The sequence below is a fragment of the Sus scrofa genome, chromosome 3 (assembly GCF_000003025.6).
Source record: "Sus scrofa isolate TJ Tabasco breed Duroc chromosome 3, Sscrofa11.1, whole genome shotgun sequence".
NCBI classification, from domain to species: Eukaryota; Metazoa; Chordata; class Mammalia; order Artiodactyla; family Suidae; genus Sus; species Sus scrofa.
The window spans coordinates 96,129,929-96,148,024 of NC_010445.4; the positions used below are offsets into that span (position 1 = coordinate 96,129,929).

General features: G+C 38.6%; 1 protein-coding gene across 7 annotated transcripts in view; it reads left to right on the forward strand.

The window, feature by feature from the left end:
• Nucleotides 1–18,096, forward strand: part of PREPL (prolyl endopeptidase-like) — a 67,220-nt gene that overhangs the window by 37,615 nt on the left and 11,509 nt on the right. For all 7 annotated transcript variants that reach the window (XR_002342961.1, XM_005655233.3, XM_005655232.3 and 4 more), the window contains 5 exons: nucleotides 6,666–6,882; nucleotides 7,484–7,669; nucleotides 12,712–12,909; nucleotides 15,980–16,155; nucleotides 17,275–17,491. Coding sequence is in view for 6 of the 7 variants with exons in the window: in XM_005655233.3 (XP_005655290.2) it covers nucleotides 6,666–6,882; nucleotides 7,484–7,669; nucleotides 12,712–12,909; nucleotides 15,980–16,155; nucleotides 17,275–17,491 (994 nt within the window). In the remaining variant the exon portion in view is untranslated. The remainder of the gene's footprint in view (nucleotides 1–6,665; nucleotides 6,883–7,483; nucleotides 7,670–12,711; nucleotides 12,910–15,979; nucleotides 16,156–17,274; nucleotides 17,492–18,096) is intronic.

The following is an 18,096-nucleotide window of genomic DNA, read 5'->3' on the forward strand; positions in this document are numbered from 1 at the left end:
CCTTTGCTATGCAGAAACTTTAAAGTTTAATTAGGTCCATTTGTTTATTTTTTACTGTCATTACTCTAGGAGGTGGGTCTGAGAAGATATTGCTGTTGTTTGTATTGGAGAGTGTTTGGCTATGTTTTCTCTAAGAGTTTTGTAGTGTCTGGTGTTATATCTAGATCTTTAATCCATTTTGAGTTTATTTTTGTGTATGGTATTAGGGAGTGTTCTAATTTCATTCTTTTCCATGTGGCCATCCAGTTTTCTCAGCACCACTTACTGAACAGGCTGTCTTTTCTCCATTATATATTCTTGCCTCCTTTGTCATAGATTAGTTGACTCTAGGTGTGTGGGTTTAATTCTGGGCTTTCTATCCTGTTCCTCTGATCTATATTTCTGTCTTTGTGCCAGTACCATATGATTTTGATGAATGTAGCTTTGTAGTATAGTCTGAAGTCTGGGAGACTGTAGCTTTGTAGTATAGTCTGAAGTCCGGGAGCCTGATTCCTCCAGCTCCATTTTCCTTTTTCAGGATGTCTTTGGCTATTCTGGGTCTTTCGTGCTTCCAAACAAACTTTAAAATATTTTGTTCAAGTTCTGTGAAAATGTCCTTGGTAATTTGATAGGGATTGCATTGAATCTGTAGATTGCCTTGGGTAGTATAGTCATTTTGATAATAGTGACTCCTCCAGTCCAAGAGCATGGTATGTCTTTCCATCTGTGTCATCTTTGATTTCTTTCATCAGCGTCTTATAGTTTTCAGAGTACAGGTCTTTTGTCTCTTTAGGTAGGTTTACTCCTAGGTATTTTATTCTTTTGGATGTGATGGTAAACGGGATTTTAGAAAACATCCAACAAACAAAAGTCTAGGACCAAATGGCTTCACAGGTGAATTCTATCAAACATTTAGAGAAGAGCTAGTACTTATCCTTCTGAAACTATTCCAGAAAATTGCAGAGGAAGGGACACTCCCAAACTCATCTATGAGGCCACCATCACCCTGATACCAAAACCAGACAAAGATACCACACACACAAAAAAAAATTACAGGCCAATTTCACTGATGAACATAGATGCAAAAATCCTCAACAAAATACTAGCAAACCAAATCCAACAACACATTAAAAGGATTGTACATCATGATCAAGTGGGATTTATCCCAGGGATGCAAGAGTTCTTCAATATCCGCAAATCTATCAGTGTGATACACCACATTAACAAACTGAAGAATAAAAACCATATGATCCTCTCAGTAGATGCAGAAAAAGCCTTTGACAAAATCCTACACCCATTTCTGATAAAAACCCTTCAGAAAGTGGGCATAGAGGGAACCTACTGCAACATAATAAAGGCTACATATGACAAACTCAGAGTTAACATCATTCTCAGTGGTGAAAAGCTGAAAGGATTCCCACTGAGATCAGGAACAAGACAAGGATGTCCACTCTCACCACTACTCTTCAACATAGTTTTGGAAGTCCTAGCCACAGCAATCAGAGAAGTAAAAGAAATAAAAGGAATCCAAATTGGAAAGGAAGAAGTAAAACTATCCCTATTTGCTGATGACATGATACTATACCTAGAGAATCCTAAAGACTCTACCAGAAAACTGTTAGAGCTCATCCATGAATTGGCAAAGTCACAGGATATGAAATTAATACACAGAAATTGATGTCGTTTCTGTATACTAACAATGAAAGATCAGAAAGAGAAATTAGGGAAGCAATCCCGTTTACCATTGCATCAAAAAGCATGTATCTTTTTGAATTACAGTTTTTTCCAGATAGATGCCCAGGCGTGGGATGGGTGGATCATATACAGTTCTATTTATAGTTTTCTGAGGAATCCATACCATTTTCCATAGTCATCATACCAGTTTACAGTCAACAGTGTAGGAAGGTTCCCTTTTCTCCATGCCCTCTCCAGCGTTTGTTATTTTTAAACTTATTAATGATGGCCATTCTGAAATGTGTGAGGTGGTACTTCACTGTAATTTTGATTTACATTTATTAGGGATTTTGAACATGTTTTTGTGTGCCTCCTGGCCATTTGTATGTCTTTGGAGAAGTGTCTATTTATATAGTCTGCCCATTTTAAGATTGAGTTGTTTGGTTTTTTGTCATTGACTTGTATGGGTTGTTTGTATATTTTGGAGATTAATACCTTGTCAGTTGCATCATTTGCAATTATTTTCTCCCATTCTGTAGGTCATCTTTTTGGTTTCTTTTTTTTCTTTTTTTTTTTTCCATGTTTCCTTTGCTGTGTCAAAGCTTGTAAGTTTGATTAGGTCCCATTTGTTTATTTTTGTTTCTATTTCTATTGCCTGGGGAGACTGATTGAAGAAAAATGTCAGAATCTTCTATTCTAGAAGTTTTATGGTATCATGTCTTATGTTTTGGTCTTTAAGCCACTCTGAGTTTGTTTTTGTGCATAGAGTGAGGATGTGTTCAAGTTTCACGATTTCTATACAGCTGTCAAGTTTTCCAGCACCACTTGCTGAAGAAACTATCTTTTTCCCATTTTATATTCTTGCCTCCTTTGTCAAAGATTAATTCACCATAGGTGTCTTGGTTTATATCTGGGCTCTCTTCCATTGATCCGTGTGTCTGTTTTTGTGCCAGTACCACACTGTCTTAATTATTGTAGCTTTGTAGTATTGTCTGAAGTCTGGGAGAGTTATGCCTTCTGCTTTTTTTGTTCTTTTTCCTCAGGATTGCTTTGGTAATTCTGGACTTTTTATGGTTCCACATAAATTTCTGGATTACTTGTTCAAGTTCTGTGAAAAATGTCATGGGTAATTTGATAGGGATCACAGTAAATCAGTAGATGGCCTTGGGTTGTATTGGCATTTTAAGGTATTAATTTTTCCCATCCAGGAGAATTCTTCCTTTACTGACATTTTATGGTTCTCAATGTAGAATTCTTTCAGCTCCTTGGTCAAGTTTATTCCTAGGTATTTTATTTTTAGGGGTGTGATTTTAAAATGCGTTTTTTCTTATATTCTTTTTCTAATATTTCATTGTGAGTACAGAAAGATGCAGCTGATTTCTGAATTGGCTTGTGTCTTCCTACTTTGCTGAATTCGTTGATCAGTTCGAGTAGTTTTTGTGTGAAGTCCTTAGGGTTGTCTATCTGTATATAGTCTCATGTCATCTACATATGGCAACAATTCTCTTCCAATTTGAATACCATTTATTTATTTACTTGTTTACTTATTTATTTATTTTGTCTGATTGCTCTGGCTAGGACTTCCTATACTATGTTGAATAAAAGTGGTGAGAGTGGGCATCCTTGTCTTATTCCAGATTTTAGTAAAAAGACTTTCAGCTTTTTTCCATTGAGTATTATATTGGCTGTGGGTTTATAATAAATGGCTTATGCATAGATTGGTGCTCTTTATATTATCCTACAGATATCTTACATTGCTTTTGTTTTTTTATTTAGTTTTCTCTCTGCTTCCTGACTGGGTCATTTCCACTGGTCTCTCTTCCAAATCACTTACCATTCCTCTGCATTACTCATTCTGATATTCAGTCCCTTTTACCAAGTTTTCATCTCTGCAAATTAATTTTCTAGTTTTTCTTTGCTCCTCCTTACAGTTTCTGGTTCCTTTTTAAAGTAATCTGTGTTACTGTCGATATCCATTGTTAATTCCTTCAGTTACCTGCTTTTTGAACTCAGTATCTGTTAGACTGCACAGGTCTATTTTCATTTTCATTTGCTCCTTCAGGGGAATTCTCCTTTTCTTTTAACTGGGAGTGGCCTAAGTGTCATTTTCTTATATATTTCTTACTTTTCCTAGCCCAAGTCTCAGCCCCCAGCCCCTGACCTAGCATCTCAGGCTGTGGTGTGCATGGGGCGGTGGTACCGATGGTCTGTGTGGCTCCGATTTGCCCTCCTCCAGTTGGCTACTGTTCTTTTCTCCAAGACTTGAGGCTCCCCACTCCTCCACACCCAGTCCCAGCTGATCTCCCTGCTAGTCAAGGGGCCTCCGAGGGTGTAGATTTTTTCCACAGCTCCCTCCCAACAGTGCTGGTCTTATCCTGATTCCTTTTTTTCTCTTTTCTTCTCTCTTTTTTTCCCTTTCATTGTCCCCAGTTAAAGTAGAAAGGTTTCTTGTCCTTTTGGAAATCTGAGGTCTTCTGCCAGCCTTCAGTGGTTGTTCTGTGTGAATCGTTCTACATGTAGATGGGGTTTTTGTGAGGTGTTTATGGGAGAAGGTGAGCACCACGTCCTGCTCCTCTGCCATCTTGATCCCGCCCTTTGGGTATTATTTTTTAATTTTGTTGGGGATGTTGAATATTTGGACAAAAGGAATTTCTATCAATTCGTAATTCAACATACATTCCTAAAAGATTTTAAGGATCTGGTGAAAATACATTTTAAAAAAATCTTGGTGAGAACATAAGTATTTCTTGTTTGAAATAGTCCCAGATCATAAAAATCAATAGAAGAAATTACAAAGGGTAGTATTCTTTATTTTTTTTTATTTTAGGGCTGCACCCATGGCATATGGAAGTTTCCAGACTAGGGGTCAAATTGGAGCTGCAGCTGCTAGCCTACACCACAGCCACTGCAACACAGAATCTGAGCTGTGTCTGTGACCTACAGCACATTTCATGGTAACAGCAGATCCCTCACCCACTGAGCAAGGCCAGGGATTGATCCTGCATCCTCATGGATACTAGTCAGATTCATTTCTGCTGTGCCACAATGGGAACTGCCTATCACCAAATTTTAAATGAATATAGACACATCACAATAAAATTGACAGATATTTCAGTGTAATTCAGTATAAAAGGAACTTTACCAAAATGCTTATCTCTGGGGAGGAGAATTCAGAGTTATTTCTATATCATATTTTTTAGTAGTATCAGTATGAATTACTTTTGTAATAAGGAAACATGTAATATAACATTTAAAGGTATCCAGCGTGTCAGTGGGAATTAGTATCATGCTTTGGGAATAATATCTGATTATATTTAGCAAGAGTAATAAAAATACTCTTTATTAAAGTAGTATTTCTATTACTAAGAATTTATCCCAGGGAGAGGAAAACTTATCTTCATGGTCTGTTCCCTTTCATATTTATTATAATGAAACATTAAAATTAAATTTTTAAGAGTTGTAATTCAATTCGATAGAATATTAAGTAGCCATTAAAAATAATGATCATAGGGAGTTGCCGCTGTGGCACAGGTACAGTGTTTTCCCTGCAGCAGGGGGCTCGATCCCTGGACCAGAGGAGTGGGTTAAGCATCTGGTATTGCTGCATCATAGGTTGCACCTGCAGCTTACATTCGATCCCTGGCCTGGGAACTTCCATGTAACAACAGTGATGATCATAAAAATTGTGTAACTGATGTCAGGGGAGATGATAATGTTATATAAAGCAAAAAAACACAGAATCCAGAATTGCGTCTATATTTCAGTAACATCTGTTTAAAGGCATACGAAATACAAATAAGCTTTAGAAGAAAAAGTAGGAAAATTTTTTTAAGTGTGTTAGGTTAGTGGATTGTGGGGGGTTTTCTTCCTGACTCTTGTTTGTTGTAAAAACTGGGAGAGTGGTGGGGGGAAGACATCCATCGTGCTTAGAGAAGAAAAACAAAGTAAACTCTGCATCCTTTTTCTTCCCTCAATTACCTATCTCCTCTACAGTTACATAACTCCTCTAGGATGTTTGTTACCTCTTCTGGGCAAAAAGCCTTATCTATTAGTATGATTAAGTGAGAGTGAAATGATATCTGTAGTCTACCTTGAAATGCGTTTAAGAAAAAAGATGGATTGATGAATGCATGGATATGTGATAAAGAAAGTATAGCAGGAGAGCTCCCAATTACAGTTCATCTATACAAGGGCCAAGTATGTAGCTTTTAAAAAGAATGATGGGGAGTTCCCATCGTGGCTCAGTGGAATCATATCTGACTAGCATCCATGAGGCTGCAGGTTCTATCCCTGGCCTCTCAGTGGGTTAAGGATCCATCATTACCATGAGCTGTGGTGTAGATTGCAGATGCGGCTTGGATCTGGTGTGGCTGTGGCCAGCAGCTACAGCTCTGATTAGACCCTTAGCTTGGGAACTTCCATATGCTGCAGGTGCAGCCCTAAAAAGACAAAAACAAAAAAACAAAAAAAAAAAAAAAACCTATTCAAAGGAATGATGGGGGGTTCTCTGGTGGCTCAGAGGATAAAGATCTGCCCTTGTCATTGTAGCTGCTCAGGTCATTGCTGTGGTGTGGGTTTAATCCCTGGCCCAGCAACTTCTACACACCACAGACATGTCCAAAAAAAAAGAAGAAACGACCTGACCCCCTTGCTGTACAGTGGGAAAATAATAATAATAAAAAAAAAAAAAGAAGAAACTATAGCAAAACAATAATGGTTGAATCTCATTGGTGGATATATGGGTGTTTACCTTATATTTCCTTCAACTTTTTATATATTTGAAGAATATACATGATGAAGTGTTAAAAGAAGTTATTTTGAATGCCTTCAGGAAGGAAATAAGAAAAATAACAGCCAAATTGCAAACAGTATTCACTAAGAAGTTTTACATTCTAGCTGAATTGTAGGTTTATATATATATACTGAACACCAGTGAGATACTGTCATTAACAACATAGTTTGCATTTGAAATTTGTTGGGTTTTCATCTCTCTCTCTCTCTCTCCTGTGTAGCTTTTTTGTTTTCCTTTATCTTACAAAAGACAGTCGTTTTCTCACCATGAATATTATGAACAAGACCACTTCTGAGGTGTGGTTGATAGATGGCCTGAGTCCTTGGGACCCTCCAGTACTTATCCAGAAGCGAATACATGGGGTCCTGTACTATGTAGAACATAGAGATGATGAATTATACATTCTCACCAATGTTGGCGAACCTACAGAATTCAAGGTAAATCCTGTATTCTCCTGGTCCCCATTTAGGTTGTTACAAAGTGTCACACTAGGATCAACAATATTTCTTGCTCTAAGAGGTCATTGTTTTGTAGACTGGGTAAAGTGTGAAAATTGATGCTACCTTCTGATGCATGACCAATCCCATTTCTCTTCTGTTGTTATAACTAATACCTCTTCATATTTTTAGTTGTAGCTAAAAAGGTTGCTAATGAAAATATACTCTATCCTGAATATGTTAGTTATCAAAGCCAAATTTAGTGACCTACCAAACTTTTCTAAACTCACGCTTTTTTGAGTCAATCATTTGATCTCAGGCAGTTCTTCTACTGCTCTCACCTTATCTTACTGATAGTTCCACAGTCACCTGGCTGTCAAATGTCAGCTCACTCAGATGTCTGTTGTTGACCATCACTGGGCCATAGCCACGCAGCAGGATGCTATCCTGGGCTCATTCATACAGTGATGTTCACACTTCAGCCCTGACGCAGAATTCGTTCTTTCAGCTCTTCATGGTAGTCTGGTTTTCACTGGTTTCATCTCTGGATGCTGTAGTCATGTTCTGCTACCTAGATGTCTTCTAATTTTGTTCCACACAGCTAATGAGAACGGCAGCTGATACCCCTGCTATTATGAATTGGGATTTATTTTTCACAATGAAGAGAAATACCAAAGTTGTAGACTTGGACATGTTTAAGGATCACTGTGTTCTGTTTTTGAAGCACAGCAATCTACTTTATGTTAATGTCATTGGTTTGGCTGACGATTCAGTTCGGTCTCTAAAGGTATGTTTAATTTTCAGAAGATAATACTGTTAATCAAAATACATGATACATGAAGTTTATTAACAGAACATCAGATTTTGAATAATATCTGTGTGCTTTTTCTTAAAAGGAAATGAATTTTAATGGTATTTAGCACATTGGATTTAGAAGATTTGTTTTAGAATTACTTAAGAGGACGTTGCTTTTAATGCACTTTTACTTAAAAATACTGAACTTTAGAAGTAGGCTTAAGTGCCATTTTATTTTTTTTCTCCTTTTTCTTTTTAAATGCCCATACCCACAGCATATGGAAGTTTTTTTGGTCTATTTAGGGCTGCACTTGCAGCATATGGAGGTTCCCAGGCTAGGGGGTTGATTCAGAGTTTAGCTGTTAGCCTATACCATAGCCACAGCAATGCAGGATCCCAGCCGAGTCTGCGACCTACACCACAGCTCATGGCAATGCCATATCCTTAACCCACTGAACCTGCATCCTCATGGTTACTAGTCAGGTTTGTTAACCACTGAGCCACTACAGGAATTCCTCTCTGTAACTTTTTTTTTTTTTTTTTTTTTTTTTTGCTTTTTAGGGCCACATCCGTGGCATATGGAGGTTCCCAGGCTAGGGGTCAAGTTGGAGCTGTAGCTACTGGCCTATCCCATAGCTGCAGCAACACCAGATCCTTAACCCACTGAGCGAGGCCAGGGATTGAACCTGTGTCCTCATGGATGCTAGTCAGGTTCACTTCCACTGAGCCACAACAGGAACTCCCTTCTCTACAACTTTAGATATAGTAATAACTCAGGCCAGCTTGGCAGCTAGTGCCTAACCACTTTCTCCTATTCCTATCCTGCAGCCCCAGTAAGGATAGCAGTCATGCCTACTATGTTTCTGCCACTGCATGCTTGTGTCTGCATCATCTCTTTGCCAATTTTCTCACCTGCGAGGATCAGAAAGTGGGTGGGCTTTGGTTCTTTCAACAAGGAGGTAGCAGTGGTCTCCACTGCAACACATCTGTGATGTTGGCACATCCGCCTGGCAGGTTGACTCACTGATATTGCCTTTGGCTGCCAGGAAGGATAATCTGCCTCTAGAAATGAACTAGCTAAAATTGGTGAATGATAACATTATTGCCCAATTTTATAGCAGCATTTATATGTGAGTTAAGATAATAGGTTCTACAGGGAAGAAGAGAGGCCACTGTTTTGCTTGCTATGGAAAGAGTTGTTGAGCCAATTGACCAGCAAATATAGACCACTTATACCTCCCTAATTGCAACATTATCACAATTTTTGTTAATAAGCAATTCCTATAAATTCACTGGATGTTTAATTAATTACCATGTGCAAAGTACTGTATTGGGCATTCTGGAATGCAAAGATAGAACAAATTATCTGGCCTTAAGGAGTACAGTTTCTCATGAGATTAGACTAGTTCACAAAGAATAAGTATAAGATGGTTTAAATAAGTGAGATCAAAAACATTAAATGTGGAGTTCCTGCTGTGGTGCAATGGGATTGGCACATCTCTGTAGCACTGGAACGCAGATTCAGTCCCTGGCTCAGCAGAGTAAGTTAAGGATCCAGCATTGCCACAGCTGTGGTGTACTCCCAACTGTGGCTTGGATCTGATCCCTGGCCCGGAACTCCATAAATTGCAGGGCAACCAAAAAAACAACAAACAACAAATTTAAATGTGCTAGGGGACCCAAAGGAAAGGAAGAAGACCCAGGAAAGCTCTGGGGAGGAGTAGAATTTGAGATAAACCAAGGAGGATAAGTAGGATTTTGATGGGTGGCAAGGGGAGTGGTACTCTAAGACAAGAAAGTCTATCATGTGAAGCTTTAAGCTAAGAAGTTTGGAAATGTTTAGGAAACTGCTAATAATTCATTTTTATTGAAGCAGAATAAATTTCTAGGGGATGAAGCTATCATTTGACGTTCTTTGACTGTCAAGATAAAGTAAGGTAATGAATTTATGCATAAATCATGAAGAGGAAAACATTTGTAGTTTGAGGGCAGGGGAGTAATTTGAGGAGTCAAGCTATACTTCTGGGGTTATCTGGCAGCCATGTGAGAGCACACTGAAGCAACAAGTAATAAGGAGCATGGACTTTTGAGATTGTTATAGTGGTATAAGTAAGAAATAACAAAGACCTAAATAAAAACAAAGTTTTTCATCTATTTTATGAAGTCAGATTATCAAATGTAATGTTTGGTGTCTTAGAAGGCTATGTAAGTATCCTAAAATAAAAATGGTGATTTTAGCTGTAGCAGTTTTCTTACTGCCTTCATCTTATTTTTTGTAAGTATTTTAAAGATATGCCTCATCAGAACCAACATCATATCTTTCATTTATTCTGTATCCTCTTTTTCTTTATCCTTGACCTTTCCCAACCTGTGGTACCTATTATGATGTTCTGAGTACAGTGTTCTAAATCATGATACATGGAATCAAATACTACATTGTATATGAGGTGCTACTTAAAGAGAATTTTGTAGATCAGTACCTGTTTATGAACTGGATAATACTGATTAATATGCACACATAGTGCCATTTACAGAGGATACTATCTTTAAGCCTTACTGTGAGTGGATTATAAAGTGTTTCTGTATGTAACATCTCTGCCCTGTGGACACTTGACAAAAAGCTTTACAAACTCAGTCTCAGCAATAGAGAATGTAAAAGATGAATATCCTTCGTTTTCATGTCATCAGTATTTCCTGGTACTATTTTTTTCTTCACTAAAAGAAGTGAGGGTTATTAATTGTTTGTGATACTTATTTAAGCAAATTGAGAAATATTTTGCTTTGTGTTAATATCAATTCATTTGGAAGAATCTGCATGTTTGGACTGATTTTCTTTCAGCATGTATGTCATAATCATCCTTTCAGCGAGTGTGGTTTGCTAGCAGAATGCTTAAGCTAAACCTGTTTCTGTCAAATATCTAGGGAATATCTGCATATCACCTGGCCAACTTAAAATTTTTCTCAGGTACTGTCCATTAATATACATAGATGATACTGCAGTCTTATCTCAATAGGAATTGTGGCTTAAGGTATACTTGAGAGAGTTAAAAGTCCATAGCTTTGGAACAGGTTTTGTTATGATTAAAAACTAACCTGTTGTGGTGCAGCAGAAACAAATCTGACTAGTATCCATGAGGATGCGGCTTTGATCCCTGGCCTCACTCAGAGGGTTAGGACATGGCTCAGATCCCACATTGCCATGGCATGGCGTTGGCTGGCAGCTACAGCTCCAATTAGACCCCTAGCTGCCATATGCAGCAGGTGCAGTCCTAAAAAGCAAAAAAAAAAACCTACAAACCTGGTCCCATTAAGTTTAAGAAATACACCCCAAAGACTTTTTGATTTATTGGACAATGTAGTCAAAAACCAAGCTTAGTATATGAGTCACATGAAAACCGTTTTAAAGTCTCACCAAAGGGGAGAAAAACTGGTGCCCCTGTGGGCTGAGGAGCCCTGTGCCCTCAATCTGAGGCCTGTTAAAAGGTTGGTAGCAATGTGTGTTCTTCTTTTTCCCACTAAGGTCTCAATTTGCTCGTTTCAGTTATGCTACGAGATTTCTCAACTTTTATGATTACATGTTTCTTTCCATTTATGGCTTATATTTAAATAAACAGGTTATCCTTGAAAATAATCCTCAATCCGAGGGAAAAAATTAGAAACTCCTTTAGAGAGACATTGCCAGTGTAAGTCCTTCGTGTTTCAGGGCAATGGATTCTTTGGATTAATTACAAGAAATTTGCTAAGTGAACATAAGCTCTTTGGCTGTGGTTTCTACGGGTTAAATGGTACAGTCTTTATCCACATATTCCCCCACCTACCCTTTTTGAATGGTGCCACCAGTGCCATTGCTGTGCCAAGACCTCTGATTTTCTAAGGAATTTGCTTTTTCTACAATTACTCAGGAAGAGAAAGGCAATTTTCTATTAATGTTCTGACTCTCGGTACCGTTTCTAACACACTGTCAGCCTGCTTACTAGAGTTCTTTAAAAGGTGTAAGAGGGATGTTAGTGGAAGGCTTGAGGCTGGACCCCGCTGCTCTGAGAGAATAAGTTTTGATTCCTTTCCTTTTTTCTTAAAGTTAAGAATCTTAACCATAATAGCTGTAAGTCTCTCAGAGCGGATATGCGGGAAGGGTTTTGTTCTGCTCAATGGTTAGCCTGGGAGCTAAAGTTCAAAACAAATTGTAAATGCTTTAGTGCCGCTGAGCCGGTTTGTAGCCCTGAAATAATAACTGTCATCACTGTGGCTGTCCAGGCAGTAGAGTAAGGGCTGCTGGGTAAATTATTAAAAGTGCATGTGATAGATTTCATCTTCTGTGAGAACAGAGATCTTAGAGATGTCTCTGAGTTCTGGAATTGTACTTGATCTGCTGTTATTTCTTAATCATTTTGCTGTTTCATTGCTCAAGTTTATATACCCCAAGATAAACTTTTTATTAAAGGAGAATTCATGTAAATCTAGAATCATGATAAACCATTTTTCTTTAATTTTTCCTTATTTTATTCATCATTAGTGTAGAGTTTTGGTTTGTTTTTTTTTTTTTTTTTTTTGCTATTTCTTGGGCCGCTCCCGCGGCATATGGAGGTTCCCAGGCTAGGGGTCGAATCGGAGCTGTAGCCACCGGCCTACGCCAGAGCCACAGCAGCGAGGGATCCGAGCCGCTGTCTGCAACCTACACCACAGCTCACGGCAACACCGGATTGTTAACCCACTGAGCAAGGCCAGGGATTGAACCCGCAACCTCATGTTCCTAGTCGAATTCGTTAACCACTGTGCCACGACGGGAACTCCTTTTTCTTTTTTTTTTTTTTTTTTTTTTTTTTTTGGTTTGTTTGTTTGTTTGTTTTTTGAGTTTTGTTTTTTACTTGAAATATTTTTTGTTGTGCTGAAGTAATTCTTAAATGAGGCATTATGTGATGGTGGATAAAAATAAACTAGATGTCCACATTGTCTTGTTTGGAGCAGACCCAGAAATTTAATTAATGATACTTAATGTCTCGCTAAAGGGTAAAAATAACTGTTTTATTTCTTTAGCTCCCTCCTTGGGCCTGTGGATTCATAATGGATACAAATTCAGACCCAAAGAACTGCCCCTTTCAGCTTTGCTCTCCAATACGTCCCCCCAAATATTACACATACAAGTTTGCAGAAGGCAAGCTGTATGAAGAAACGGGGCATGAAGACCCGATCACAAAGGCTAGTCGTGTTTTACGTATAGAAGCCAAAAGCAAGGTAAGTCTTTGTAATCTCCACCGATAGCCCCCATTTATTGAAAGCATACTGTTTGTCAAGTATTGAGGAGTTGCTGGGATTACATTAGCCAGTTTCGTAAAGTGGATCTCACATTCCATATAGCAAGACCCAAATTTTAGGAAGTACATGGACTTTTTTTTTTTTAACTTTAATACTTAAGCATTTATTTTAACATGGATTAGAAAATTTATAACACGTCAAGTCCTTGACTTATGTGTTGTTATACCTAAATATTGAGTTGATTTAAAGAAAAAATAATCAGTTTATATGCAGTTATGGCAAAAATTATGAATGTGGTAAGCGATTGACTAGCATAAACTAGACTAATAATAGTCCCTGCCCTCAAGGAACTTAAATCTAGTGGGGAAGATGCCAGATTTTGATGAAGTAATTGCTAAGGTACTAATAGCTACAAAGGAAAATGTACTGAGTACAGTGGAAACATATCATATAGGGACCTAACCTGATCTGGAGAGATTGGGGAAAGCTCTCTGAGGAAGTAATGTCTCAGGTAAGGTTTCTAGGATGATCAAGAGTTAAGCTGGAAAGGGGAGAAGGAGGATTCCTTTTTGGGCAGAGGCTCTGAATTTAGGGAGAAATGGTGCAAACAAGGAGTTTTGGAGAACGATATGGACAAAGTATAGAGTAAAAGCAGAAAGATTGTCAGAGGGCATTGGGAGGTGGGAGAGGTAGTAAGTAGAGGAGAAAATTCTGCACGTAAGGAACAAATGAATATATAAAATATGGCCTCGAGTTTAAGGATATTTCATACATTAGATGATTTTTCATGTGCTGACAAAGAATTGACACAAGCTTTTTTTACTGTGAGTTTTTTCTTTAATTCATTGATTGTCTTTTAATATCTTTAAGTAGGATTTTTTGTAAGTGTGGCCCCACCCTCAGCATATGGAAGTTCCCAGGCCAGGGACTGAATCCAAGCCACAGCTGCGACTTACACCGCAGCTGCAGCAATGCCACATTCTTTCAGCCCACTGCACCAGGTCAGGGATAGAACCCATGCCTCTGCAGTGACCCGGGCCACTGCAGTCAGATTCTTAACCCACTGTGCCACAGCGGGAACTCAAGAGCGAGGATTACTGTAATATTGCAAAAGCAATACATGTTAGAACAAATGCAAAAATATAGACTGAATAGAGTTAAATGACTACTCTTCAGTCCCATTTGCCGTACCGAATAGAAATAATCATTGCAGAGTTCCCGTTGTGGCTCAGCTGAAACGAACCAGACTAACCATGAGGATACAGGTTCGATCCCTAGCCCTGCTCAGTGGGTAAAGGATCCAGCGTTGCCATGAGCTGTGGTGTAGGTCGCAGACATGGCTTGGATCTGAGGTAGCTGTGGCGTAAACTGGCAGCTATAGCTCTAATTCGACCCCTAACCTGGAAACTTCCATATGCCCCAGTGCAGCCCTAAAAAGAAAAGTAGTAGTAATCATTGCTAACGTTATTATGTTCCAGATTTTTCGGTTTTGTCAACAAAGTACATATGTTTAGGCTTTGTTTTGTTTTACAAACATGGAATTTATGCCAAAATGTTGTAATTATTATATCCCAAAGAGAAAAAGGAGTGAAGCTACGCTCTTGGAGAGCCGAGGGATTCTGTGTACACCTTAGGAAAGAAGGAAAGAATCTGCTCAAAGGAAGCTGCTGTGACTCTAGGCGTTTTTGCACTGCCAGTGAACTCTGGGATTCAGGCTGTCATGGGACTTACTACCATCCTTACCTCTTCCTTTCCACTACTTTTCAACCAGCAGTTTTTTCCTCTGCTTTTTTAACTGAAGTTGGGGAGGAGATAGGAAGATGAAAACAAGATTATTTTATAGATGTTAATACACATCATTTTATGAGAATGAGTCTTGGGAGTTCCCGTCATGGCTCAGCAGTAACGAACCCACGTAGTATCCATGAGAATGTGGGTTCCATCCCTGGCCTCGCTCAGTGGGTTAAGGGTCCAGCATTGCTGTGTATTGTGGTGTAGGTCGCAGACGTGGCTTGGATCTCATGTGGTTGCTGTGGCTGTTATAGGCCAGCAGCTACAGCTCTGATTCAACCCTAGCCTGGGAACTTCATTATGCTTCATGTACAGCTTTCCTAAAAAGCCAAAAAAAAAGAAAATTCATTTATACTGTTGCAACAAATTGAATATAATAAAAAATGAGAAGATGAGTTCTTCCTTATTTGAGACTACTCTAGAACCCCAAAGTGAAGCTTTCAAAATGAGAATGAAAAAAATAGGGGGAGTGGCCTGGCTATATTGTTTTCCTTATGTAAACTAGCGCTGTTTCACTAGTTTCTGTAAGCAGGGTGAGAACCACCATTACTGCCCTTTTTCTATGAAAGGAAGATGAGACAGTGCTGATTATCTTAATTATGTGTCTCCAAAGAATGGCTCAATTCAGTCAGTTCAGTGTGAACCTACATTAAGGAATAGTTATTTGCCCTAAAAATAGTTTAGGTGTTAAAATTTATAAAACTTACTTAAACCATTTTTAAACATTTAAAAAAGTTAAATAGGTCTTTGAAGAGGATGTGAGTGGGTGTTAGGTCAGTAAAAAATTTCACATGTTAATGGTTGAAAATTCTGTTGAGTACAGAAAATCGAGTTGTTAAAAACTTCCTTAGTTAGCATATTTATAAATACTCAAAAATGAGAAATGCCAGTATGTAGCCCAAGGTAGAGGAAGAATGCTGTGCTGTTTTGTCTGACCTTGATAGGTACTTTGGCTTATCTTCAAGAAAAAAATTACAGTTCTACTGTGTATTGAAGAACTCTTTAAAGTTACTTTACTGTCTTGAAAAGCTATAGTTAATAAACTTTTCAAGCTAGAGTCCTGCTGTTCTTTTCTAATTACTATTATAGGTCAGCAAAGTAGCTGAAAAAGGGCCTGATGGATTTTCAGAGACCACACTTAACTCTTTTGACTTAATTAAATGAAGTTGGTGCTCAGCATCAATAAGCAGCACGTAAGACTGGGAACAAAACCGTTTAAAAAGACTTCTTTACATGCACAGTAAATCTTCATTTCCAGGATGGAAGATTAGTGCCAATGACGATCTTCCATAAAACGGATTCTGAGGACTTGCAGAAGAAACCTCTCCTGGTACATGTATATGGAGCTTATGGAATGGATTTGAAAATGAATTTCAGGCCTGAAAGGCGGGTGTTGGTGGATGATGGATGGATATTAGCATATTGTCATGTTCGGTGAGTCAACACGTTTCACCTAGTATGAGTGCCAGAGCATTGTCACATGTCCAGGATAGCAGTGTATTGAGGAACAAACGTTTTGTTTTCTCATTTGTAGTGTTGAATTTGTACATTCTTAAGCCTGTGCTAGTGGACCCTGATTCAATAACAAATTATTTAATCCCAAAAGGAAAAGCGTAGATTTTTAGGATTAGGATAGACAGACCAGTCTCTGTGCTTACTTAGGTACTTTATTATTTCCATTTAATTCTCCTGAGTTTAGGTTTTTCTAAAATAGCCTCTTAAGCTGGAATCCTTTTTTCAACTCTTCCATTTTATTTTATCTGTTTTCAAGACACAAATCATATCTCATGTTTCTGCTTGACATCCTTCACCATCTCCACAATAAAATCCAAATACCTCAGTTTAGTATTTACATGCCCTGCCCACCAGCCATTCACATCCTACACATCCAGCCTCGCTCTGTCCTTTCAAAGGACAATCTCTTTCCCCTCTGTGCCCTTGCACATGTTGTATCCTGGTGCCTTCCCTTTCTTTGTCCTTCTAGGAACTCACATTCTTCCTCCAAGACTCAGCTTAGGTATCATCCCCTTAAGTATTCATGTTCCTGACTCCTGCGTATACCCCTGACCTGACAGGTGGATCGTCTCTCCTCTGGTTCTGTGGTACCTTAAATATAGTGTGTTATAGCAGTGACCACATTGCTTGGTAGCTGTTTTCTTTCCCTGCAAAACTATGATCGCCAGGACAGGGGATTTTTATTTTGTATTTTCAAGGCCTGCATTTAGCGCAATGCCTGGTAAATAGTAAGCAGGCACTCAAAGCATATTTGTTGAATCAAATTGTGATTGTTTATGTCAGGGGTTGGCAAACTTTTTCTCTAAAGAACAAATAGTAAGCATTTTAGGCTTTGTAGGCCATGTGTGGTCTCTGTTTCATATTTCTGGTTGGTATTTTTTTCTCCCAACCCTGAAAAATGTAAAAATCCTTCTTAGCTCAAGGGTCATACAAAAACGGGCCTCTGGGTAAATTCAGCGCATAGGCTCTAGTTTGCTGACCCTGAGCTATATCATTATAATTTTTTTCTACTAAAACTTTTTTGCCCTTCAATTTCAGGGGTGGTGGTGAGTTAGGCCTCCAGTGGCATGCTGATGGCCGTCTAACTAAAAAACTCAATGGCCTTGCTGACTTAGAGGCTTGCATTGAGACGCTTCATGGCCAAGGCTTTTCTCAGCCAAGTCTAACAACCCTGACTGCTTTCAGTGCTGGAGGGGTGCTTGTGGGAGCATTGTGTAATTCTAATCCAGAGTTGCTGAGAGCAGTGACTTTAGAGGTGAGTACTCTGTCTCTACTGTTTACAGAATAGGGAAGCATGAAGCCACAGATGCTCTAAAAAAGATTTCTCTTACGGTGTTACTGTAGCATAGGAGTGTAACAAAGGTTTTTTTAATTTTTTTTCCCAGACCAAGGAAAAGTTTTTAAATTTTAAACACAGAATTGTAGTTCTGCGAGAACTTTTCTGACAGTGTTCTTTATTAACTTTTAAGGATTTCCACTGAAAGATAATGTTGGCTATTCCCATTAATCATATTTTATTTGTAAGAACATCCAGAGCTGGTGGGAAAAAAGACAAAGTGTGTATGACACACCAGATCCAGGAAGTCTGACCACACTGACTCTGGAATGCATGAAACCCTTTGACTCTTACTGCCTAGTCGTGCACTTAGGGACTATTTTCAGATACTCCATTCTTTTTAATGATCTTTAGGAGTAGTTTTTCTGTACTTTAACTGAAAAATCTTGTCCTGTTCTAAAAAGGCTCTATAGTCTTTACCTGGTGTCCAGAGTTACACAGTTATAACAGCTCTTTTCACCTCCATCACTCTCCTGCTTCCTGGTTCGTGTCAAAGGGGAAGAAATTTTCCTCTTCCCTTCTTG